Source organism: Nerophis lumbriciformis, linkage group LG14 (genome assembly GCF_033978685.3).
Source record: "Nerophis lumbriciformis linkage group LG14, RoL_Nlum_v2.1, whole genome shotgun sequence".
NCBI classification, from domain to species: Eukaryota; Metazoa; Chordata; class Actinopteri; order Syngnathiformes; family Syngnathidae; genus Nerophis; species Nerophis lumbriciformis.
Window position 1 is genome coordinate 20,945,967 of NC_084561.2, and position 27,846 is coordinate 20,973,812.

Below are 27,846 nucleotides of genomic sequence, written 5' to 3' on the forward strand. Positions count from 1 at the left end.
TAAATTTGGCCCCCGAGTCAAAATAATTGCCCAGGCCTGCCCTACATATAGAGCCGGATGACGTGTTTTAAAATTCAACTTAATCCATGCAATAATTAGGTAACACTTTAGGATGGGGAACACATATTCACCATTAATTAGTTGCTTATTAACATGCAAATTAGTAACATATTGGCTCTTATTTAGTCATTATTAAGTACTTATTAATAATGCCTTATTCTGCATGGCCTTATTATACAACCAGTAAGCCATTAACTAAGAGTCTTCCCTCAATAACCTCAGAATGTTTGCTTATTAGTAACCCTAACCCTTATATGTTCCCCTAGTGCAGTGGTTCTTAACCTGGGTTCGGTGAGTCGGCCTCAGGGGTTCGGCGGAGCATCCGCCGCTGAAGTCAAGACACACCCAACTCATCGTGTAAATAAAAACTTCTCCCTATTGGCGTATTATGGATACCCCCAAACAATGTTCCCTCCAATTTCCCATCTTATTTGCAGGTGTGTAATTTGTTGTGAGTTTATGCACTGTGTTGTTTTTGTTCTTTGAACAAGGTGATGTTCATGCACGGTTCATTTTGTGCACCAGTAAAAAACCTTTAACTTTGTCTTGAATTGGAAAAAAAAAACTTTTAATTTTTCACTAAAGAAGGGTTCGGTGAAGGCGCATATGAAACTGGTGGGGTTCAGTACCTCCAACAAGGTTAATTGAAGGCGATCTGTCATAACGTTTTTAGCATTATTGTGAGGTTTTGTATTAATGTTACTAAAAATAGATATCCCGGCCCCCAGACACAATTTTTTTCTCTAAATTTGGCCCCCGAGTCAAAATAATTGCCGAGGCCTGCTCTACATGTAGAGCCGGATAACGTGTTTTAAAATTCAACTTAATCCATGCAATAATTAGGTAACACTTTAGTATGGGGAACACATATTCACCATTAATTAGTTGCTTATTAACATGCAAATGCATGTTAATAACATGCAGGCGGAAGGCGGGGTACACCCCGGACAAGTCGCCACCTCATCACAGGGCCAACACAAATAGACAGACAACATTCACACTCACATTCACACACTAGGGCCAATTTAGTGTTGCCAATCAACCTATCCCCAGGTGCATGTCTTTGGAGGTGGGAGGAACCCACGCAGTCACGGGGAGGACATGCAAACTCCACACAGAAAGATCCCGAGCCCGGGATTGAACTCAGGACTACTCAGGACCTTCGTATTGTGAGGCACATGCACTAACCCCTGTTCCACCGTGCTACCCTCCCTAGTGTCCAAATAACTCCAAATGAAGTCTTTGTTACTTTAATAAGCAACTAATTAATGGTGAATATGTTCCCCATAGGGCAGCACGGTGGAACAGGGGTTAGTGCGTCTGCCTCACAATACGAAAGTCCTGAGTAGTCGTGAGTTCAATCCCGGCCTCGGGATCTTTCTGTGTGGAGTTTGCATGTTCTCCCCGTGACTGCGTGGGTTCCCTCCGGGTACTCCGGCTTCCTCCCACCTCCAAAAACATGCACCTGGGGATAGGTTGATTGGCAACACTAAATTGGCCCTAGTGTGTGAATGTGAGTGTGAATGTTGTCTGTCTATCTGTGTTGGCCCTGTGATGAGGTGGCGACTTGTCCAGGGTGTACCCCGCCTTCCGCCCTATTGTAGCTGAGATAGGCTCCAGCGCCCCCCGCGACCCCGAAGGGAATAAGTGGTAGAAAATGGATGGATGGATGGATGTTCCCCATACTAAAGTGTTACCAATAATTAATTTTGATGGGGGCCCTTTAGGAGTCAAGTGTAATGGGGCCCCTGAATTTGGTGCTATACACCCCTGGCAATAACTCAGACAAAATACGAAAAGTGGGGCACAATTTTGACAGATTTTTTTCCATGGAAAAATAAAGAAAACGTGCCATTTTCCCTTGCCATCATAAAATGTCCTTTTCCCTAATAAATTCGGAGTCATGTCTGCTTTGTTTGTAAATATTTCCAGGATGTCTCGCCCCTCCTCCTCCTCCTCACACACCCACGTATCACGTGATCAGGATGCAAGTTTGTGCCACTTCCCTCCCCGCCTCCACCCTCCCCCCCCCCTCCTCTCCTCCCTCATCCTGCCAGCATTTCGCCCGTGGTTCCTCGCTGCGCCGCACAGCAGATCCCGCATGCGGGGGAATGGCTCTGCCTCCTCGGCCATTGCTTTCCGGAGCGCCCCCTGACTGCCACCCGAGGTGACCCAGAAATGATCCAGCCCGGACGGGTGCAGTGCGCAGAGGAAGCACATGGCGTGTGCAGCAGGTACTGGAATGGATCTCAGTGCACTATTGATGAGATACACAGTGACGTCATACCAGGCGCAAGTACGGAGCGTGCTCATTTATGCGAGCGGCACGGAGGTGTAATTAATTGTCACCCCTTTGCTCTGCAGCCGCCTTGTTCGCCCAGACAAAATTCTATTCGCTCCTTGTCAAGTGAAATCACTCCACCCACACCTCGGCGTGTCGTCCCCCAAGTGTGATCCTGCCTCCCTGCTCTGGATGATGGCTCCCTCTGTCATGGTAACAGTTCAATTCAGGCGCCATGCCCCTAAAGGTCTGCAGGGCACCTTTATCACCTTTGTGAGCATCTTTATTTATTTTATTATTTTTAACGCCAGCCTTGGTGAATATTAGTCAAACACATAAGAAATATATTATATATACAATCAAGCCACCTAAAAACAAAATTTAATCATCTTTTTTGTTGCAGCTTGAGGCCAAATGTGTTTACAATGGCAGCAGCTATATATATATATATATATATACATATATATATATATATATATATATATATATATATATATATATATATATATATTATATATATTTTTTTTTAATGTATTTTATGTTTTTTTTTATCTATTTATCTGAGTACCATGTTATTTTGTTTTTTATGTGTCATTATGAATTTGCACTAAATTAGTTTGCTTGCAATTTCGTTGTACAATGTACAATGACAATAAAGATATATTTTATTCTATATATATATATATATATATATATATGAGCAATATTTTAATACATTGCACTGTATTTAGCATTGTTTACACTATAGGTCTCCAACCTTTTTTTCTTCTTAGAGACGACTTATTTAGCTTATTTCAAAAGGAACATACTTGTTTTGCTCCCATATTAACAAAATGTTCACTGTAAAAAATAAAACATAAAAAATTACCAGGGTTTTACAGCATTTAAGAGTATTTTAACAGTACAATTAAACGACTGTAAACATGTCTTGTATTTCACAGGAATCCACTGTTATTGCACAGTAAAATACTGTAATCGAAATGTACTGTACAGTACAAATGACTGTAAAAAAAATTACAGTATACTCTTATTTTTCAAAGCATTTAACAGTATTATTATAGTGGAATCAATATTTCTAAATGACTGTAAAAATTACGATTTTTTTTGTGTTTCACAGCAAATTACTGTTATTTCAAAGTAGAATACAGTACCATGAATACAAATGACTGTAAAAAATTACAATACTTCACAGCATTTAACAATATTTTGCACAGTGAAATATTGTAATCAAAACATACACCATAACGTTACCAAAATGACTGAAAAATATGATACTCCTATATTTGGCAGCAGTTGACTTAGTTCACAGTAAAATACTGTAATAACAACAAATGACTGTACATTCAAACGAAATTGCTGTAAATGGCACTGTGAATGTCGTGCAATTATGAGCCATGCAACATGCCCTGTAAACATTTTTATTGTAAATTCACAGTAAATTATTGGCTATAATAACTGCATTGCATTGACTTTCATGGTACCATTTACAAGCAATTTACTGTGAAGTTCAAAGTTGTGAAACATAAGGGTATACTGTAATATCTACAGCAATATGTTGAAAATGTACAACACATTTTGATTGCTGTGAAATAATACAGTTACATGCCGTGAAATCCTAGTAAATGTTTAGGGATTTTTTATTTTTTTTTACTTTTTTACAGTTCCAGAAGACACCACATATTAAAAATGTGTATTTATAATATCTGCTGTTGGACGTTAAGTAGCTATTTGTTATAAATGAATATGTAATGTATTGTTGGCTCATTGGATCCTATATGTGCAAACCTCTGTATTTAGAACGTATATATATATATATATATATATATATATATATATATATATATATATATATATATATACATACATACACACAAACACACACACATATATATATATATTTTTTTCTTTTAAGCTTGACCAAATTGACCTGCTTTTATGTGACATCTATATTCATAAACTGTTGATGTAATATTCGCCATAAGGCTGTAAGCGATACAGGATCATGTTATTTATCCCTTTTTCATTTCTCACCCTTCAGACGCTCCACGTGCAGAGAGGAGGCCATTATCGGCTGGCAGTGTTCAGTGCAATTTGTGTTGTGTCTTCTTGTACATGCCGGAGGAATATTTAAATGACTTGTGTTTTAATTGATGCTAGAAGTGGAGCTGCAGCCCTCAAACGTGGAACAGCCCCCATTTACTCTCTCTCACTGTCTCTCTCTCTCTCTCACTCTCTCACTCTCTCTCTCTCTCCCCGGCTCCTCTTGGCGCACTGCGTACAGTCCGGAGCGCCTCCTCCGCCTGCCTGCGCACCGGACGGCCATCGCACCAGCGCCGCCTCAGGTAAGAGTCTTCTTCTTGGATCATATAATAGCATCTCTGGGCAAAACGTGTAAAATAGTGTTGAATTCACACTTTTTTTCCCCCCATGTGTATTTCATATGTTTTTATTGTGTTTAAACACATCAATTACGCTGCAATAGTTGCTTTATTGTTATTATTATTAGTATTATTATTTTTATTGTTATAAATGTACTAAATGATATCGAATGAAAACAAATAAATGTTACTAATGCCGCCACGCCATTTGAAACGTATTTTTTCTGTCTTAAGTGTAGAAATACCATTCAGACAAATTGTGTTTATTGAATTTAATAATTTTCCATTAGTTCTATTTAAAATAAAATGAGCATATAAAATGTAAAAAAAAAAAAAAAAAAAAGACTTAAAAACACGGGGAAAAAATGTTCAGTGATATTAAGTAGAAATCATAATTTAAAAAAAATCTAGTTTGTGTTGCAATAATTGAAAACAATAACAATGCTGTGCACTGACACGTTCAGATGCCATCAAATGTCACTGCTGCAGGCTGCGGGTCATCACCGTTCTCCTTTATCGACATACAGTATCAACTCGTCACTAATGTCTCCATAAAATCGGCATCCGATGTACAAGGGGACAATTTACATTATTTCATAATAAATAAAATAAAACACATTTTTATTCTCATGGCGTCTTTGTCCACATTAAAAAAACTATTGTTTAAAAAAATCTACATTATTATTATCATGTATTTATTTCTCCTGGCTTGCATTAATGCACTGACAAAGTGCTAATAATGTACGGGAGGGGTTCGAACCTTCATTGGGCCTCCAATTAAAGGCTGCACAATTTCAGGCGTGTGCGTGATAATATAACACGTTTTCAGACGAAGCAAAGAAATTAAACATAAAAAAAGGAACCTAAGCTTAAAATGCATTACATAAAAAAATAAAAACATTAAATTCAGACTTTTCCTCACATAAAGAAAACCCAACGCTGAGACACACACACACACACACACACTGTAATATATATATATATATATATATATATATATATATATATATATATATATATATATATATATATATATATATATATAGTAATTTTAATGTATATATTAAGTCATGTCTGAAAATAGGCGATAACCGCTGGGTTTTTTCCTCCCTCACCATGACCACAATATTATTATTTGTGTTCATTTCTCTCACACACAACCCTGGCTGTGTGTTATGGAAAATGTTACTCTCGTCATGAATTAAATTCCCAGTAAAGGAAAGTAAAGAAAAGGTGCCGCAGGCCTTGTTTCCTGCACCAGGACGAGAAATGCACTTTTTTTTTTTTTTTAAACGGCTAACAAAATTAATAAATGCATCGAAATAATGTAATAAAATGAATTATGTTCAGTCGTAACATGCGCGATAATATGTCTTGTAAAATTGTTTTCTAAATACACAAAAAGCCACGCCCACTATAACCTAACAATAATCGCGGCCACGCCCCCTTTAGTCAAAATATGTATTAAAATAAACGGTGCTAAATTAATTGAACAAATATTTTAACGTATATTTTGGTGTAAATAAGTGATTTTTTTAAAGAAAATAAAACTTTGTTGGGCAATGGAAATGATTGAGAGAGAGAGACAGAGAGAAAGAGAGAGAGAGAGAGAGAGAGAGAGAGAGAGAGAGAGAGAGAGAGAGAGAGAGAGAGAGAGAGAGAGAGAGAGAGAGAGATGGGGGAACTCCTCCTACCAAATTATTCACACTGGGCAGGCTTTGCTTTTCTTCACAAATAGGACACACTTCTCAAAGCCAGGCAGTCCCAGTCTGACCTCCAAACACCAAGGAACCCAACTTTGGGATGAGAAAAAAAATTAGCTTCATTATTTTGGGCTGTTTAGGCCAGCCTCCTCCTTGACTCCATCACTCGTTTTGGACTATTTACCTTTTTTTTCTTTTTTTTTGATCCGGAGGAGAGACATCTGCAGACCAGGACCACTAACAAGAAGGTCCTCACGTCTGCTGCACCCATGCTGTAGCTTTTGCTTCTCTTTTTTGCTTCCAGTCGCCATTTGCAGACGGAGTTTCTGCAGGGGGTTTAGGCTCCCCCGCCCCACTCCCCGGCGCCACCCCCTTCCTCCCCGGCGCTTGCAGCGGCACCCCGCGGGCCCACATTCGGATGCGCTGAGCCGAGCCTGCACCGTACGGTCCACGCACGCGGTGTATGGAAGTGGTGGGCTGCAAGGCAGAGGCGGCCAGTTGCAAGTTGCGTCCGGGACCGGGAGCCATGCTTTTCCACGGGATCTCCGGGGATCACATCCAAGGGATCATGGAGGAGATGGAGAGACGGTCCAAGTCGGAGTCTCGCCTGGCCAAGAGCATGCAGATCAACGGGAGAGAGACGGTGAGTGCGGCCATGTTTCGTATTGTCAAAAAGTGGCAGAAGTACCGCACCTGCATCACATCTATATTGTCATATTAGGAAATCACCTAATAATTGTACAGCTAAAAACACAATATAATATAAAAATGTGTTTGTTAAATAGTGCTAGAATTAAAACATTGTTTTATATGTGCTTGTATTCTTCAGGAAATGTGAAATAGTGCACGGTGAAGGTTTTGCAAAATGAATAAATCTGCAACAAATAAATCATTTTGCAAAATGCATAAATGTGCAACGATGTTTTTATTTTTTGCAGAATACATAAATCTGCAACAATTGTTTTAATGCAACAAATATACATGCAACATACATAAATATGCATCAAACATTTTCTTTTTTTTTGCAACAATTTTTTTGCAAAATGCATGAAAATGCAACAAGTATATATATATATATATATATATATATATATATATATATATATATATATATATATATATATATATATATACACATATATATATATATATATATATATATATGTCATATATATATATATATGTCAAAATGCAAAAATGAGCAACAATTGTTTTTTTTCCAGAATACATAAATCAGCAACATTTTTTTAATGCAACAAATATATATGCAAAATACATAAATATGCATCAAACATTTTCTTTTTTTGCAACAAATGTTTTTTTGCAAAATGCATGAAAATGCAACAAGTATATATATATACATCAAAATGCAAAAATGAGCAACAATTGTTTTATTTTTGGCAGATTTCTTTATTTATTTATAATACATAAATCAGCAACATTTTTTAATGCAACAAATATACATGCAAAATACATAAATATGCATCAAACATTTTCTTTTTTGCAACAAATATTTTTTGCAAAATACATGAAAATGCAACACTATATATATATATATATATATATATATATATATATATATATATATATATATATATATATATATATATATAAAATGTACAAATATACATACATACATATATATATATACATACATACATATATATATATGTATATATATATATATGGCAAAATGCATAAATGTGCAATAATTGTTTTATTTTTTGCAAAATACATAAATCTGCAAAAAAATTTAAATGCAACAAATATATATGCAAAATACATAAATGTGCATCAAACATTTTATTTTTTTGGCAAAAAAATAAATATATATATACATATATATAATTTTTGCTTATAAAATATGTGAAAATATATGACAAGATGAATTTAAAAGGGCTCCCTTGTTTCCAGACCATGCCCTCCATGAGCCCGGAGAAGCCCGCACTGTGTGCCGGCTGTGGGGGCAAGATCTCAGACAGATACTACCTCCTGGCCGTGGACAAGCAGTGGCACCTGCGCTGTCTCAAATGCTGTGAATGTAAACTCGCGCTGGAATCGGAGCTAACGTGTTTTGCAAAGGACGGGAGCATCTACTGCAAGGAAGATTACTACAGGTAAGATGTTTTTATATTGCATCACCACGCCTCAATTTGGACATATTTGCAACTATATAAACAATTGGAGTGTAAAGTCAGTTAATTTGTTTCTTTTTAGCAGGCTGTTGCTCATTTTGTAAACTATTTCGGGCCTACTCGCTCAACCTTTTTTCCTTTTAATCATATTTTCCAAGACATAATTTTTCCAACATAAACGTTATTTTAAAGCAATTCACTGGAAACATATTGGTTCAATACCGAAAACTGTTTGTGAAATGTGGATACAAAAATGTCAAAAATATTGATCAAAAGTTAAAATATGAAATGAAAAATATTGGTGGGATTGTGAAATTTTACTGTTTGCCAAATGTGCATACAAAAAATGCTATACAAGTACACACAGAAATTATGTATATTGGTTTAATTGTTAAATTGTATTTCTTGTATAATGTGTATACAAAAAAGCTCAAATAACAAAATAAAAAATGTTTGCTTATTTTTAATTAAATAGTGAATTATCACTGCTTGTGGAATTTTGTTAAATATAATTTTTTTTTAAAGTATTGTTAAAAGTGAAAGCTTACTGCATGCTTGTGTAATGTGGAATGTAAAAATAATTTAAAAAAATTATGATACACATATATATTTTTAAATATTGAATTGTTACTGTTTAATTGTGTTATAACAGATGACTTAAAACAACGTTGAATAGTGAAAGCTTACTGCTTATAGCTACATATGTCAAAACATTAATACAAAGTGAAAAAATCCAAAGAAATTAAAACTATTGGTTAGGGAACTCTATACTTTGTGAATTGTGTAGGGCTATACAAAATGCTAATAATAATAAAATTAATAAATACGAAAATATTGTATATAGTGAAAGCTTGCTTAGTGAATTGTGTAGGCCTTTACAAACATTGTATAAATACATTGGAAAAGACTGGTTAAATAGTAGAATCTATGCTTTGTGAATTGTGTAGGCGTATACAAAAATGCTATATAAAAAATAAATAAAAATAAAAATAATAATAATAATAATAATAATAATATATATATATATATATATATATATATATATATATATATATATATATATATATATATATATATATATATATATATATATATATATATATATATATATAATGTACAAATAATTTGGAACATATTGGTCAAATAGGGAAATCTTACTAAAAAGTGAAACTATACAAATAAATGAAAACTATTGGTGAGTGAATTGTGTATAGGCCCAAACAAAAATGCTATGAATAATAATAATGTAAAAAGAAATAGGAAAATATAAATTTAATAGTGAAATACTAAAATGCATCTCTGCACATTTCAAAAACAATAATAAAAAGTGAAAGTATAAAAGGAAATAAAAAATATTGCTTGAAAAATGGAATGGTATTTTTTGTGAAATGTGTGGCCAAACAACAATAAGTAAATGCAGTTTCATAGTAAATATGGTGTATGTCTCTTTAAATGTCAATCTCTTAGTGGCAATGACAGGAAGTTTGCAATGATGTTGGTGAGAAAGAAAAGCTAACGGTTAAACAAATGTCAATGATATATAATTGATTTAATAATAAAACACATCCAAATTGACGGTCATTTGTGAATATTGCAAGAAAAATAATCAAAACCGGAAACAGAAGTTTGTCAAAATAGTACAGCGAGGGCTATATTAGCACATGCTAACATCAAAGAAATAGAGTGTAGACTGACTGTAAACTCGAATAAGTAAGCAGAACTAAAAAAAGTGAGGCAATCAGTTGCCACATTTTATGTTAAATGTACCTTCAAATTATAATTGAATTAAACTTACCAATTAAGCCAACTCAAAAATGTTCCTCTTCGTGTCTGCTGCCTGAAGAGGAAGTGCACGCAAATGCTACAAAATAAAAGCACTTCCTCTGTGTGTGTGCGCGCACGCGCGTGCATGTAATAATTTATATATACACACACATAGAGTATAATAACAATACAAATCTATAATGCAATTTTTAATGTATTCTTGATTTGATTCATTGATTTGTTCTTTCAAAATAAGACACAATTATGTTTAATCCACTGAGTTTTAAGTAGCAGTTCCATAATCTACGAACAAGTTAATATTGATTAAAAATATCAAGTTTAATAAACTTAAAAAGAAGGAAAATGTTATTCACACTCACATTGTTGAGTAAGTACAACTTTTTAAGTTTACACTACTTATTGTAATTAATTATTTTGAGCATTCGAGTAAGAAAATGTCATTTGTTTTACAGACAATGACAATAAAGAATTGAAATAGAAAATAAACTATGCGTCGTGTATGTGATTATGTTTTGTGTCCGGGCAGTGGTTTGACGATGTGTCTGTTCCAGAAGGTTCTCGGTGCAGAGGTGCGCGCGCTGCCACTTGGGGATTTCCGCCTCGGAGATGGTGATGCGCGCGAGAGACTCCGTGTACCACCTGAGCTGCTTCACGTGCACCACGTGCAACAAGACCCTCACCACCGGCGACCACTTCGGCATGAAGGACAGCCTCGTCTACTGCCGCCTCCACTTCGAGAGCTTGGTGCAGGGAGCCGACTACCACCCCCAGCTCAACTTCGCCGAGCTGGCGGCCAAGGGCGGCGGCCTGGGCCTGCCCTACTTCAACGGCACCGGCACCGGCACGGCGCAGAAGGGCCGACCGCGGAAGAGGAAGAGCCCCGCCATGGGCTTGGATTTACCCAGCTACAACACGGGTGAGAGACACGCACACACACACACACACACACACACACACACACACACACACACACACACACACACACACACACACACACACACACACGCACACACACACACACACACATTCTTGTATTTGTCACCTTCTTCAAACCTCCAAAAAACGCCTACCTCTAGTATTATGATAAAAGTCGTACTTTTACTCGACGTAAGTCAAAATTTTACAAGAAAAAACTGAACACTTGTGCAATATATAGAGAAAAGTTGGAATTTTACTCAATAACAGTCGCAATTTTACAAGAAAAGCTTAAAATGTTGGCAATTTTATGAAAAGAGTCGTAGTTTTACTCAACAAAAGTCACAATTTTACGAGAAAACTTAAAATGTTGGCAATGTTATGATACTAGTAATTTTACTCGACGTGAGTCAAAATTTTACAAGAAAATACTGAACTGAATAATGATACAAATTGGAATTTTACTCAATAACCGTCGCAATTTTACAAGAAAAGCTTCAAATGCTGGCAATTTTATGAAAAGAGTCGTAATTTTACTCAACAAAAGTCACAATTTTATGAGAAAACTTAAAAATGTTGGCAATATTATAATAATAATCTGAATTTTACTTGGCAAAATTATGACAAAGGTCAGCTGTTTTTTCGGGGATGAATAGGGAAGTCCTTCTTTAGCTGCCATCTTGTTTTATCATATATTGCTGCCTTTGCACCTGTCAATATTTACTTTTGTATGCACATTAAATCAACAAAAAAATCCTGACTTTGGAGCAATGTTCACAGACTCTAGTATTTAGCTCTCTATTAGATGCGATGGTTTTCTGTATTGGGACCATGATTTTGGTCATAACTTGTCCTCATGTGGAAGGTACTTTTCCTTGTGGATGTCTCAAGAAGGGTATAAATACAAGAACACACACACGCACACACACTCACACACATTTTGTATTGTTCCCTTCTTGAGACCTCCAAAAAATGCCTACCTCTGGTATTATGATAAAAGTCGTAATTTTACTCGACGTAAGTCAAAATTTTACAAGAAAAAACTGAATGTTTGTGCAATATAATGATAAAAGTTGTAATTTTACTCTAACAGTCGCAATTCTTACAAGGAAACTTAAAATGCTGGCAATTTTATGAAAAGAGTCGTAATTTTACTCAACAAAAGTCACAATTTTACGAGAAACCTTACAAATGTTGGCAATGTTATAATAATAATAATCGGAATTTTACTTTGCAAAATTATGACAAAAGTCAGCTGTTTTTTCAGGGATGAATAGGGAAGTCCTTCTTTCGCTGCCGTCTTGTTTTATCATATGTCGCTGCCTTTGCACCTGTCAATGTTTACTTTTGTATGCACATTAAATCAACAAAAAAATCCTGAATTTGGAGCAATGTTCACAGACTGTAGTATTTAGCTCTCTATTGGATGCAATGTTTTTCCGTATTGGGACCATGATTTCAGTCCTAACTTGTTTACCGGTTCTCATGTGGAAGGTACTTTTCCTTGTTGATGTCTCAAGAAGGGTATAAATAAAAGAACACACACACGGACACACACACACACACACACACACACACACATACACACACACACACACACACACACACACACACACACACACACACACACACACACACACACACACACACACACATTTTGTATTTGTTACCTTCTTGAGACCTCCGAAAAATGCCTACCTCTAGTATTGTGATAAAAGTCGTAATTTTACTCGACGTAAGTAAAAATTTTACAAGAAAAAACTGAACATTTGTGCAATAAAATGATAAAAGTTGGAATTTTACTCAATAACAGTCGCAATTTTACAACAAAACTTAAAATGCTGGCAATTTTATGAAAAGAGTCGTAATTTTACTCAACAAAAGTCACAATTTTATGAGAAAACTTTAAAATGTTGGCAATGTTATAACAATAATCGGAATTTTACTTGGCAAAATTATGACAAAAGTCAGCTGTTTTTCGGGGATGAATAGGGAAATCCTTTTTTAGCTGCCGTCTTGTTTTATCATATATTGCTGCTTTTGCACCTGTCAATGTTTACTTTTGTATGCACATTAAATCAACTAAAAATTTCTGACTTTGGAGCAATGTTCACAGTCTAGTATTTAGCTCTCTGTTAGATTGGGGACGGCGTGGCGAAGTTGGGAGAGTGGCCGTGTCAGCAATCTGAGGGTTACTGGTTCAATCCCCGCCTTCTACCATCCTAGTCACGTCCATTGTGTCCTTGAGCAAGACACTTCACCCTTGCTTCTGATGGGTCTGGTTAGCGCCGTGCATGGCAGCTCCCGCCATCAGTGTGTGAATGTGTGTGTGTGAATGGGTGAATGTGGAAATAGTGTCAAAGCGCTTTGAGTTCCTTAAAAAGGTAGAAAAGCGCTATACAAGTACAACCCATTTACCATTTGTTGATGTCTCAAGAAGGGTAGAAATACAAGAACACACACACATTTTGTATTTGTTACCTTCTTGAGACCTCCGAAAAATGCCTACCTCTAGTATTATGATAAAAGTCGTAATTTTACTCGACGCAAGTCAAAATTTTACAAGAAAAAACTGAACATTTGTGCAATGTAATGATAAAAGTTGGAATTTGACTCAATAACAGTCGCAATTTTACAAGAAAAGCTTAAAATGTTGTCAATTTTATGAAGAGTCGTAATTTTACTCAACAAAAGTCACAATTTTATGAGAAAACTTAAAAATGTTGGCAATATTATAATAATAATCTGAATTTTACTTGGCAAAATTATATGACAAAAGTCAGCTGTTTTTTCGGGGATGAATAGGGAAGTCCTTCTTTAGATGCCGTCTTGTTTTATCATATATTGCTGCCTTTGCACCTGTCAATGTTTACTTTTGTATGCACATTAAATCAACAAAAAAATCCTCACTTTGGAGCAATGTTCACAGACTGTAGTATTTAGCTTTCTATTAGATGCAATGGTTGTCCGTATTGGGACCATGATTTCGGTCCTAATTTGTTTACCGGTCCTCATGTGGAAGGTACTTTTCCTTGTTGATGTCCCAAGAAGGGTAGACATACAAGAACACACACAAGTACACACACACACACACACACACACACACACACACACACACACACACACACACACACACACACACACACACACACACACACACATTTTGTATTTGTTACCTTCCTGAGACCTCCGAAAAATGCCTACCTGTAGTATTATGATAAAAGTCGTAATTTTACTTGACGTAAGTCAAAATTTTACAAGAAAAAATGGAACCTTTGTGCAATATAATGATGAAAGTTGGAATTTTACTCGATAACAGTCGCAATTTTACAAGAAAAGCTTAAAATGTTGGCAATTTTATGAAAAGAGTCGTCATTTTACTCGACAAAAGTCACAATTTTATAAGAAAACTTAAAAATGTTGGCAATATTATAATAATAATGGGAATTTTACATGGCAAAATTATGACAAAATTCAGCTGTTCACACGACGGTTTTTTTTCCGGGGATGAATAGGGAAATCCTTCTTTAGCTGCCGTCTTGTTTTATCATATATTGCTGCCTTTACATTTGTCGATGTTTATTTTTGTATGCACATTAAATCATCAAAAAATCCTGACTTTGGAGCAATGTTCACAGACTCTAGTATTTAGCTCTCTATTAGATGCAATGGTTTTTTGTATTGGGACCATGATTTTGGTCCTAACTTGTTCACCAGTCCTCATATGGAAGGTACTTATCCTTGTCGTGAGTTCAAACCCCGAGTCATACCAAAGACTATAAAAAAATGGGACCCATTACCTCCCTGCTTGGCACTCAGCATCAAAGGTTGGAATTGGGGGTTAAATCACCAAACTGATTCCCGGTCGCGGCCACCGCTGCTGCTCACTGCTCCCCTCACCTCCCAGGCGGTGAACAAGGGGATGGGTCAAATGCAGAGGACAAATTTCACCACACTTAATGTGTGTGTGACAATCATTGGTACTTTTTTGTTGTTGTTGTTGATGGCTCAAGAATTGTATAAATACAAGAACACACACACACACACACACACACACACACACACACACACACACACACACACACACACACACACACACACACACACACACACACACACACACACATTTTGTATTTGTTACCTTCTTGAGACCTCCGAAAAATGCCTACCTCTAGTATTATGATAAAAGTCGTAATTTTACTCGACGCAAGTCAAAATTTTACAAGAAAAAAATAAACGTTTGTGCATATAATGATAAAAGTTGGAATTTTACTCAATAACAGTCGCAATTTTATAAAAAAAAGCTTAATATTTTTTGAAAAGAGTCGAAATTTTACTTGACAAAAGTCACAATTTTATGAGAAAACTTAAAAATGTTGGCAGTATTATAATAATAATCTGAATTTTACTTGGCAAAATTTTGACAAAAGTCAGCTGTTCACCTGGCGTGTTTTTTCGGGGATGAATAGGGAAGTCCTTCTTTAGCTGCCGTCTTGTTTTATCATATATTGCTGCCTTTGCACCTGTCAATGTTTACTTTTGTATGCACATTAAATCCACAAAAAATCCTGACTTTGGAGCAATGTTCACAGACTGTAGTATTTAGCTTTCTATTAGATGCAATGGTTTTCCGTATTGAGACCATGGTTTCGGTCCTAACTTGTTCACCAGTCCTCATGTGGAAGGTACTTTTCCTTGTGGATGTCTCAAGAAGGGTAGAAACACACACACACACACACACACACACACACACACACACACACACACACACACACACACACACATTTTGTATTTGTTTCCTTCTTGAGACCTCCGAAAAATGCCTAGCTCTAATATTATGATTAAAGTCGTAATTTTACTCGACGCAAGTCAAAGTTTTACAAGAGAAAACTGAACACTTGTGCAATATAATGATAAAAGTTGGAATTTTATTCAATAACAATCACAATTTTACAAGAAAAGCTTAACATTTTGGCAATTTTATGAAAAGAGTCGTAATTTTACTCGACAAAAGTCAAAATATTATAAGAAAACTTAAAAATGTTGGCAATATTATAATAATAATCAGAATTTTACTTGGCAAAATTATGACAAAAGTCAGCTGTTCACCTGGCGGGTTTTTTCAGGGATGAAAAAGGAAGTCTTTCTTTAGCTGCCGTCTTGTTTTATCATATATTTCTGCCTTTGCACACTAAATCAACAAAAAATCCTGACTTTGGAGCAATGTTCACAGACTCTAGTATTTAGCTCTCTATTAGATGCAATGGTTTTCCTAACTTGTTCACCAGTCCACATGTGGAAGGTACTTTTCCTTGTTGATGTCTCAAGAAGGGTAGAAATACAAGAACACACACACACACACACACACAGACACACACACACACACACACACACACACACACACACGCCTAACAACCAAAACATAATAAGAAGTAAGTAAAGCATCAAAGCGCCTCACCAAAAAAACAGTTTCTAAATGTTGTCATATTTACAATTTTCCCAAACACAACGCGGGGAAACCCTGCCAAAATCAGGGGGCGTTCAATGTCGGCCTTTTGTTGACTGCGGCTTGCAAAAATGTAAACATTGAGCAAAAAGGCATACGAATAACTAATAATTACACAACGTTTCGTTTTTAAGAAAGTATATATCTTTTTTTTGTCTTTTTACAATTTTGGGGGTCAATTTAGTTGTTTGTAAGTGGCCCTCAGTGGAAAAAGTTTGGACACCCCTGACGTGAAGATATGAATTAATTCGCTCGAATATTAATTAATCGGCGGTGATGTATTTATATGTCTGGATTAATTCATGCATCTGCCCTGAGGCTAAACTGACATTATATTTTAATTGTATACATATTTATGTGTTTATAAGTAAACCTGACTCCCAAGTGCAATGTTTAGCCTTTTACACGTATATTTGAAGGTGTATTAAAAAAAATTAAAAAATCAATTTCTCCCTTCATGAGTTGCTCCACCCTGCAGCGCCCCAATTGTGTGTGTCTCTGCGCGAATTAGTGCGCGCTTGATAAGTTAGTCATTGTGTAGCCATTGTGCTTCCTGTTCCCCATGAATAGGGAGGAATAAGGGTAATCTGCGCGTTAATTGTTCTCCGTTAATTGGAAGTGACGTTGGAATCCCGGGCCTCCAGTGAGGCGGTCAGCCCCGGTTCTCAGGGGCCAGAGCATGAAAACACAATTCTATATGTATCTTCATTTTATTATATGCATGTTTAATAATACATCATCAGAGATTGATACATATAGAAGCACAGCAATACATTAATCATTTATTTTATACTGTCCTATCCATATTATGTATGATCTCCTCCACAGGGGTCTCCAACCAGTAGATCGTGAGCTAGCGGGAGCCCGCCAAGTGATTTGGAATAGTTCACTATGTTGTCAAAAATATTCCATGGCAATGTTTATATCTTTTCACTTCAGAAATTATATAGGTTTTATTTAATGACAAATTGGCACAAAATAGCACAAAGACAACAACTGCACTGTTTGAGTGGAGATCCGCTTCCTAATTAGAGTACAATTCAAATGTTGCCAGTTTTATAAATAATCACAAAATATTTTGTTCTCACAAAGTACAACAAAAAATTAACCAAAAAATTGAAAAACGCTCATTTTTGTTGTTGACATTTTAATACTATTACAATTTTAATTTTAAATTTGCCGAAAATGACTGGCTAATAATTGCATGACTTTCACAGAAATGTACTTTTACTGCATAGCTGGGATTTTACACTTAATTACAATAAAGTTACAACTTAATACTGTGACTTCACAATAGTAATTTTATTGTTAAGTACTCTTTCGGTTTTACAGCATACTGCCACCTACTGTACAAGAGTGTGCATTGTATTCTACAGAATCCTTTAAGAGACAAATCAGTTTGAATTTAGTCATTTGTTGTCATATATACAAAGGACTGAGATTACAATGTTTTACTGTGAAATAACAGTTTATTGCTGTGATATATAAGGGTATCGTTATTTGTAAATTTAGTTGTAATGTTACAATCAATTTTGATTACAGTATTTTATTAGGGAAAAATACTATTAAATGCTGTAAAATATAATGGTATTGTAATTTTTACGGTCATTCGATGTAATGTTATAATAAATTTGGAGTACAGTATTTCACTGTAAAATAACCATTGCAGTTAAAATTAAGGGTGTCATAGTTTTTACATTCATTGGTTGTAATGTTACAGTAAATTTGAATTACATTAGAAAATAATGTTAAATTCTGTGAAATCCTGGTAGGACATTTTGCTAATGTCCTAGCAAAACAAACGTTTTTCATTTGAAATAAGCTATAGCAAATAAATTGTGATTTTTATTTGGTAAAATTAGTTCTCAGAAGAAAAAAGGTTTGAGAACTGAGGTCAAATTATTGCTAAATATTCACAGAAAAAATACAAAATAAAACAGCTGGCAATGCGTATGAATATGTACAACATCTTATTTTGATTTCCCAGGGTTCATAATTTTAGCTGCTCATATATGTCACAATGTGGATTCTTGTTTTTGATTTATTTGTTTGATGTGACAACATTTTAGCATTTTTTGTTCAATAAGCCAGAGCACCTGTATGTTAGGTTAGGTCTTCTTTGGAAACAGAGACCCCTAGTGGGCAACTTGTATAGGACACATGTGTTCATCATAATAATGGTGGGAAAGAAACATCAGTTTTATGTGGGAAGCTACAATAAAACACACACCAGCCTTTAAATGTTATTCATTCTGAGTCTCTGCCTTTAAAACCAAGGCTGCAACGAGAATGACACGGACCATTTGGACCGGGACCAGCAGGCCTACCCGCCGACACAGAAGACCAAGCGCATGCGGACCTCCTTCAAGCACCACCAGCTGCGGACAATGAAATCCTACTTTGCCATCAACCACAACCCGGACGCTAAGGACCTAAAGCAGCTGGCCCAGAAGACGGGCCTGACTAAGAGAGTTCTGCAGGTAAGCACCAATCCATTTTTTTTCCTTTTCTCCTCCGAGTGTGTCGAGTCTGCACCCCCTTCTCCATTCATCGTTTGTTTCACTTGAACGCAGCCGTAGTCACGAGTTGGGTGTTTTAGTTCTACATTGTAATGCAGTTATTTTGTGGAGGCGGAGAGCAAGACGAGCCTTGGAAAAGATGCACTGAGATTAGGAGCAGCTGCCTTGTTTCCATCCAAATGTCAATTCTTTTAGTTCTGTATACATTTCCTTAGATTTCAGTCTTTTTCTTGTCTTTAAAGCAAGCGTACATAAAGACAAACAAGTAAAAGCCACACTGGGATTGGTTTGCAGGTTTGGTTCCAAAACGCGAGAGCCAAATTCAGAAGGAACGTTTTACGACAGGAGAACGGAGGTGTTGATAAGGCTGACGGCACCTCGCTCCCTCCGCCCTCATCCGACAGTGGGGCCCTGACCCCCCCCTCCAGCGCGGCCACACTAACAGACCTGACAAACCCCTCGATTACCGTAGTGACGTCCGTCACCTCTAGTTTGGACAGCCACGACTCGGGGAGCCCCTCACAAACTACCTTGACAAACCTTTTCTAACAAGCGAGCAGACTGCTTTCATTTTTGCCTTTTTTTCTTTTCTTTCTTCTTCATTTTTCCCTGATTGACACCTTTAAAACAAGCGCAGGCGGCACCGTGGAAGACAGCGTGCCGTACTGTTTTCACGCAAACAGGAAGAACAACAAGAAGACCACAATTTCAAAACAAAATGTGTAGCATTTGACAACAGTTTGCAGCGACTGACTTTGGAAAGGACTTAAAACAAACGTTGGAAGAACAATAACTCAAAACCTGGAAAGTAGTATCCTTTATTTGTACATTTGTATTGATTATGATCAATTGAGCCCTTCTTGGTTAATTGGTGACTTTTGCTCTCGGAAACCTGTACTTGTATGCACTGTGTTGGCACTAATTAGATTTTCTTAATGTCATTGGGAAACAAACTTGTAGAATGTTCTGTATAGGAATCGATCCACTAAACAGGCTTTAATTCTCTTTTTGAATGTCCAATCCCGCCAAGATCCCAATTGGATTCATCACACGACCGAACTTTTGTACTCGATTGCCACGATTTTTGGAACGATCTTACATTCTGGTACGGTAATAACGTTCACATTATGACTGGAGAGCGGCTTATGTCATCCAGGGGTGTCCAAACTCTTTCCAGCCAGGGTCGCATCAGAAAGATTCAATGATTTTGATACATTTTTTACATTACAGATGCTAACATATATTGAGTGTAGGCCAATATATATTAGCTTTGTGTTATAGCGCTCAACGTTTGTATTGGAAAATAAGAGAAATGACCCTTAATTATTTACTACATCGACATCTTAGCTTTGTTTTAGAGCAGTGGTTCTCAAACTTTTTTCACAAAAGTACCACCTCAAAAAACCATAATGACCAACATTAAAACACAGGGGCGTAGTAGGCATAAGTGTTCATTAAAAACAAGCCATAGGTTTTATTTAACAAGTGTATTTAATATTTTTGGCCACTGTAACATTACACACAGTTTAAAGAGTAACACTGTGTCTGAATATACAGGAAAAGAAAACACTGTTTAATTATAATTAATTAAGTGATTCTTTGGGCGTACCACTAGATGGAACCTGTATACTACTAGTGGTATCCGTACCACCTTTGAGAATCACTGTTTTAGAGGATATTTCCCAGAGTTTTTGGTCTTTTTTCATCAGCATTCCCTCGGGATGCAAAGATATACTGTATGCTACTTCGTCATCTTAGCTTTATGTTGTAGACATATGTTGTCATCCTTGGCATTTTCTAATATTTGCTAAAAAAGAATGGGAAATTAAATAATTGTCTCATAATGTTAGAATACAAGCTACATCGACATACCTGTTAATATTTGCATTGGAAAATGAGGCCAGAACATTTGGCAAATGTTCTTGAAAAATAAGTATAATAAGAAGAAGAATATCTTAATAATAGCTTTGTTTCAGAGGAATATCTGTGAACATTTGTCTTTGTAAATAAAGGCCATTTTCCAGAAAATAAATAAATTACCAGAAAATGTGGCAAATTTTCTTTGAAAAAAGGGGAAAATTAGGGAAATTGCAAATCTCCTGGGACTAAATATCTGCTATATTAACATTTTAGCTATGTTTTTTAAGCATATCTGTCAACATTTCTATTTGTAAGAAATAAAGGAAATTTTCCAGAAAAAAATAAACAAACTAACTGAACATTTGCCAAATTTTCCTCCCCAAAAAGAAAAAAAAAAACCCAGAGAAATTGTATATATATGCTATATTGACATTGTAGGTTGTGTTATAGATACAGTATATCTGTCAACATTTGCATTCGTAAATAAGGCCAATATTCCAGAAAGTAAGCCAAAATTACCAGGGGAGTGAGAAAGTTAGACTATGGGAAATTTACGGGAAACTATTGAAACAAAATAAGGAAACATTTCCAGAAATTAAGGGACATTGTCCACCATCAACCCCCCTGTGATATAAGAATATCTGCTACATAGACATCTTTGTTTTCTTTTCGAAGTATATCTGTTAACATTTGCATTTGTAAAAAAAGGAAAATTTCCAGGAAATAAGGGACATATTACCAGGAAATTGTAATACTAATAAATTAGATTTATATAGTGCTTTTCTAGACACTCAAAGTGCTTCACAGAGAAGTGAGAAGCCATCACTCCTTGACTGTGCATTCACACATTGTTGGTGGTAAGCTACATTTGTAGCCACAGCTTTCCTGGGGTAGACTAAAGGATGCATATGTTTAAAATGGAAAATAAAGAGTTTTGGGTGGTGAAAGTTAGACATTGGAAATCTACGGGAAACTATACAAACAAAATAAGGGACATCTTATGGAAAAATAAGGGAAATTTCACGAGAAATAAGGGACATTTCTACGAAAAATAGGAGAAGTATAACGGAAAATAAGGTAGATTTGACTGAAAATAAATAACATTTTTACAGGAAATAAGGGAAATTGCCCATAATCAACCTCTTCTGTGACATAAGAATATCTGCAAGATTGACATATTTGCTTTTTATATCTGTTGACATTTGTACGAGTAAAACATGTACTTTTTGGTGGAAAAAAGGTAAATTATTTGAGGAAAAAAATCCCACCATCAGATAATTATTACTGTGTGTTTGTGGAGGAGGGGATAATGAAACATTTATAAGAAACTATTTAAACAAAATAAATATTTGTCTTTTCCATCATCCGAGAGGTTTTGTTTGGAATCAGAGCCGTGCCACTAGTGATACGCGGGCACCATTAGTGGTATGCCAAAGAATCACTAGAATCACTCATTAAATTCATAACACAGTGTTACTGTTCAAACTGTCTGTAATGTTACAGTGGCCAAAATATTAAATATACTTGTTAAATAAAACCTCTGACTTGTTTTTCATGAATACTTGGGCCTACCACGCGGCAGTATTTTAATGTTGGTCAGTATGGTGGTACTTGGACAGCACACATTTTTCTGAGGTGGTACTTGGTGAAAAAAGTCTGATCTAAAAATAAGGGAAATTGTTTGAAAAAGTGAAATTGTAGTCTTTTCTACCATCGGAATTTTTTTTTTAGAGGGATCAGACTGAAAATATGGGGAATTTATGGGAAAGTAAACAGAATAAGTGACATTTTCCGGGAAATAAGGAAAATGCATTATTTTCCACCATAGGGGAGGATTTTATTTTGGGAAATAGACGGTAAACTAAACAAGAAGGTGCTGGGAAAAGACAAAATCCGGTGGTTTCCTCAGAGACGACGGCAGGTATTATTTATTATTATTATAATCATGAATTTTTTTTATATTTTTACAAGATGTAAAAGAGAAAGGGGGCGCACTTTGGACACCCCTGATGCAACCAACCGCCTCTTGATGTTTTGTTGTCCTGCTCGATGAATCCCAGTAAACAAAGTAAACACAACGCCCCGTGAACAAGTGCATTATTGTTTTATCGTGTTGCTCAGGGTGACGATTTCTTTTTTTCAAGGTAAAAAAAAAAAAAGCGTTGAAATGAAGTGAGATACGTCGGTGGACTTGTAAAGACAAATGTCCATGTTTTCACTGTAATTTTATTTGAATGACACTTATTACCAGACCAGACCAAAAAAAAACAACAACATACAAGTTTCCTCTGGCTGAAAGGTAGTAGGGAAAAGCAAATTGTTCTGTCGTAGAACAAAGTGGTACTTAAGTCTACTTGAGGGAGTGGATGCCTAACTCAGTTCTACTATGTGCCTTATGCGAGAACTTGGGAAAAGTTTGTGAAATTCAGGATTCTTCGTGTTCTTTGTTAACTGATCCACACCCTTTGGACGCCTCACTAGTTTTGTACTGTTTTGCATCTTATTTTCAAAGATCTTTTTATGGTGTATCCTGTTTGTGGCGGGGGGACTGGGGTGGGGGAGGGGGCAGCGATGTCATAGAAAGCATTTGTGCACTCTTTCAGATATAGTTCCAAGAAGCTTATATATTGATCTTGGTGTTAATAGTTGAGTACAGTACGTGTTCTATCAAGATTGTCCATGTTTTCCTGTTTCTTGATAAAGATGGTGTATAGAAACTATTTCCCCTTAAATATTTATGGACCAAACCGGTTGTTATATATCTTATTCAATTTGTGTGAATAAAAAAAAAAATACTTTGCTTTAAAAGGCTTTTTATTTTTTATTTTTTTGTGTGTTTGTGTGTTCCTCCTTTAAACGTTACATCGACAACAGGCGAGCGAGCGCAACAGTTCCTCATTTTTGCTTCCATTTTTAATTTGTAGTCCCCCTTTTCTGATGTTTTTTGACGTAATGCCCCACGGATTTGCATCCAAACCCTGCAAATTTCAACCTGCTCTTTAATGCATGATGGATTTGAGTGGCCAGAACGCTGCAAAGCACATATCTAACGTTTGTATATCATGGCAAAGCCCGTAAAGCCAGGTTGCTCTGGAGTTAATATATTCTTACTCTATCATTTCTTGCAGGGAGAACAAATCTTGGGGCATTACAGCCATACATCCCGACGTTTGAAAATTCCCTAAAGTATTAAAGAGAAGGGGGAAACTTTGACGTCACCATTGAAGACAAAGACAATATTATAGGATAAGATGATAGCAGATCCGATTTTTAGCCAAAAATGTGTGCTATGTAATGTTGGCTTTGGAATGACTCATGCAAAAACAACAATGACAATAAAATGTAACACAGTAAGTAAACACAGCACAGAGGCCCAAGTGAGACGCTATAGATGTTACACACGCACACACTTACACACACCTATATGTAAGCCTGCACTCTTTCTCCTCTACGTGCACCGTCTTCCTATATAGAAACTTTCTTTTGTCCATTTGGCGGCCTCCCCTGAAAGTGGGCAGCGGGATGCCCGTCAAACATGACAACGTGTGCACCAAGAGGGACTGCAGAGTTGGAGTTTTGCCATCTGCCTGAGCCGGAGGGACGCCGAGGGATGGGAGGAGGAAAAAAACGAAGCGCACAATGAAGTAGACGCTGATGGTTTTGCATGTGCCTCGTCGTCTTGTTGATGTAAATCATCTGCTTTGATTGGCTGTGTGCGTTATTTATTGTCTCCTGCTCAATAAAGTGTGTGAAAATCATGTCCATGGCACTTATGTAACACACACACACACACACACACACACACACACACACACACACACACACACACACACACACACACACACACACACACACACACTGGGAGGGTTAGTTCTGCCTGACACGAGAAGCTCTGAGGCGTGACGTAGCGTTATGATCCCACACACTTCAAGTAGAGATGTGACGTTCGCCAACGAGTCGAGTCTTTTGAACAGCTCTTTTAAGTGTGAGCCGTCCGTTTGAGAGCCATTTTATATTGTTGTGCAGCACTGTGGAACATTTCTGTTGTTTAAATGTGCTATACAAATAAGGTGGATTGGATTGATTGGATTGGATATATCAGAATTGCCCCGGCAGGAATGTGCGAAGTGGGGATGTTGTACCGGGTAGTGATGTGCCAATCGATACTGACATACCCATACTAGATGATTATGCTGTAATATCGATTGTCAATTCAAAAGATCGATACTTTAGTTGTCCATTAAAGTTAAAAGTTAAAGTACCACTGATAGTCACACACACACACTGTGTGGTGAAATTACCCTCTGCATTTGACCCATCCCCTTGGGAGGTGAGGGGAGCAGTGAGCAGCAGTGGTGGCCGCGCTCGGGGATCACTTTGGTGATTCCAACCCTTGATGCTGAGTGAACAGGAGCACCATGTAAAAAAACTAGTGTTAATGGTGGATGCTTTTGTTGAGTTTTTTTTTACATTTCATGCAACTGAATTTTTTATTTGTTTTTATGCTAATGGTAGTACTTGATAATACATTTATTTTATACTTTTATATCACTCATTTCCTTGTTTTATGGTTTGAAACTCCATTTTCATACACTACACTATGATTTTGTCCAGTTATTTGTGTGTTGTATTAACTTGACTATATTGTTATTCACCTATTTACTCGATATCGGATCGGAGAGAAAATCAGCGGTATCGCACATCCCTAGCACCAGTGCCCCAACAAGCACATGGTGGCCCCTGGGCTTTTGTGAAGTTTCAATCTTTTTTTTCTGTCATATAAATATGTAAGTTATAAACAAAAAAGTTAAGATAAAATGTTTTAGCAATAATAATGTTGCGTGAATCAAATTAAGATTGTTTAACCTACATCCTCTATTAGAAAATGCAAAATGGTTCGTTCAAACATGGAACCTTTTACTAAACACAGACGTCATTACGCCATCAAAGCTCACCTTTAAGCAAGGTGAAAAAATAAAAATATAATGAATCTATATGTGGCAGCATAAGAGAAAGTTACGTGCCAGCTTCACCATTGCAACTCATTGCGCATAACTGTGGTGCATTCAAAGACCCTTGATTAAAGTTGGAAACAGAAGCCTTACTAGTTTCTAAAGACAGGGGGAGACTAGTAATAATATAATCATGACATAATTATGATTCATCTAATCTAACCTCTGAAATAAAGGGAATTTTGACATATTCATAATAATTTTTGCCTGAGAAAAAGTCATATTCTGGCCACTTTGTATTGAATTTGTTGCCACTTTTTTGTAAAGAAGAGTAACTTTGAACTATCCCCCCAAAAGCAAATCCAAATAATTAGGGCGTTTATCTAGAGCAGTGGTTCACAAACTTTTTTCACCAAGTACCACCTCAGAAAACACATGGTTCTCCAAGTACCAACATAATGACCAACATTAAAAATACAGTAGCGAAGTAGGCCTAAATATTCATTAAAACAAGGCAAAGGTTTTATTTAAAAAGTATGTTTAATATTTTGGGCCACTGTAACATTACACACCATGCACAAAAATCATCAACAATGATACTCCATGTACAGTACATATACATATAATTATTCTAACAGGGTCACTTATTATTTAATGTAATTGTTTGGTTTTTTTTAAGATAAACTTGCTGGAATATTGTTTTGGTAGGGCGGTATAGCTCGGTTGGTAGAGTGGCCGTGCCAGCAACTTGAGGGTTCCAGGTTCGATCCCCGTTTCCGCCATCCTAGTCACTGCCTTTGTGTCCTTGGGCAAGACACTTTACCCACCTGCTCCCAGTGGCACCCACACTAGTTTAAATGTAACTTACATATTGGGTTTCACTATGTAAAAGCGCTTTGAGTCACTAGAGAAAAGCGCTATATAAACATAATTCACTTCACTTCACTTCTTTGGCGTACCCACGTACCACTAGTGGTACACGTACCACACTTTGAGAATCCCTGATCTGCTTTTAGATAATTGAATCCCATCTTTAAAAAGTCAATAACCTAATTAAATTTTTGACATGTGTTTTAACCAAATACATTCAATAATACATGTTTTATTGCATGTAAACATACAAAAGTATGTGTGTGGGGTGGTGATGTTGGGTTTAGGGTGGGGGTGGGGTGTTACATGTGCGCGCCACCCGACTGGAAAACGAGTTGTCATTAAAGGAAATTTAGCAGCTTTTGGATTCCCTTGTCTAGTTCATTCTTACCAACAGCAAGTCGGTCGTGTCACAGTTTTGCTTTCACTTTTTTATCCTCTCCTAATTTTCATATTCTTTATTTACAATTAGACGAGTGCTGTCAAACGATTCCTTTTGTAAATCAGATGAATCTCACCTTTGAACGATTAATCACAGGTTATTAGTAGGGATGTCCGATAATGGCTTTTTGCCGATATCCGATATTCTGATATTGTCCAACTTTTTAATTACCGATACCGATATCAACCGAAACCGATATATGCAGTCGTGGAATAAACACATTATTATGCCTAATTAGGACAACCAGGTATGGTGAAGTTAAGGTACTTTAAAAAAAAAATTATAAAATAAAATAAGAAATAAATTAAAAACATTTTCTTAAATAAAAAAGAAAGTAAAACAATATAATATAATATAAAAACAGTTACATTGAAACTGGTAATTAATGAAAATGAGTAAAATTAACTGTTAAAGGTTAGTACTATTAGTGGACCAGCAGC

General features: G+C 36.2%; 1 protein-coding gene across 3 annotated transcripts; it reads left to right on the plus strand.

Annotated features, from left to right (window-relative positions):
* The first annotated feature begins 6,421 nt into the window (after positions 1–6,421).
* Positions 6,422–27,199, plus strand: lhx9 (LIM homeobox 9). Of its 3 annotated transcripts, none has more exons than XM_061975861.2 (5): positions 6,422–7,065; positions 8,337–8,539; positions 10,897–11,258; positions 19,041–19,243; positions 19,577–23,413. In XM_061975861.2, exons 1-5 carry the CDS (start codon positions 6,886–6,888, stop codon positions 19,829–19,831), a joined length of 1,203 nt encoding a protein of 400 aa, XP_061831845.1. In that variant the 5' UTR covers positions 6,422–6,885; the 3' UTR covers positions 19,832–23,413. The 3 variants fall into 3 exon arrangements, with proteins under 3 accessions (XP_061831845.1, XP_061831844.1, XP_061831846.1); XM_061975860.2 differs by having other exon boundaries at positions 6,423–7,065; positions 10,894–11,258; XM_061975862.2 differs by lacking the exon at positions 19,577–23,413 and adding an exon at positions 24,271–27,199 and having other exon boundaries at positions 6,424–7,065; positions 10,894–11,258.
* Positions 27,200–27,846: the final 647 nt, after the last annotated feature.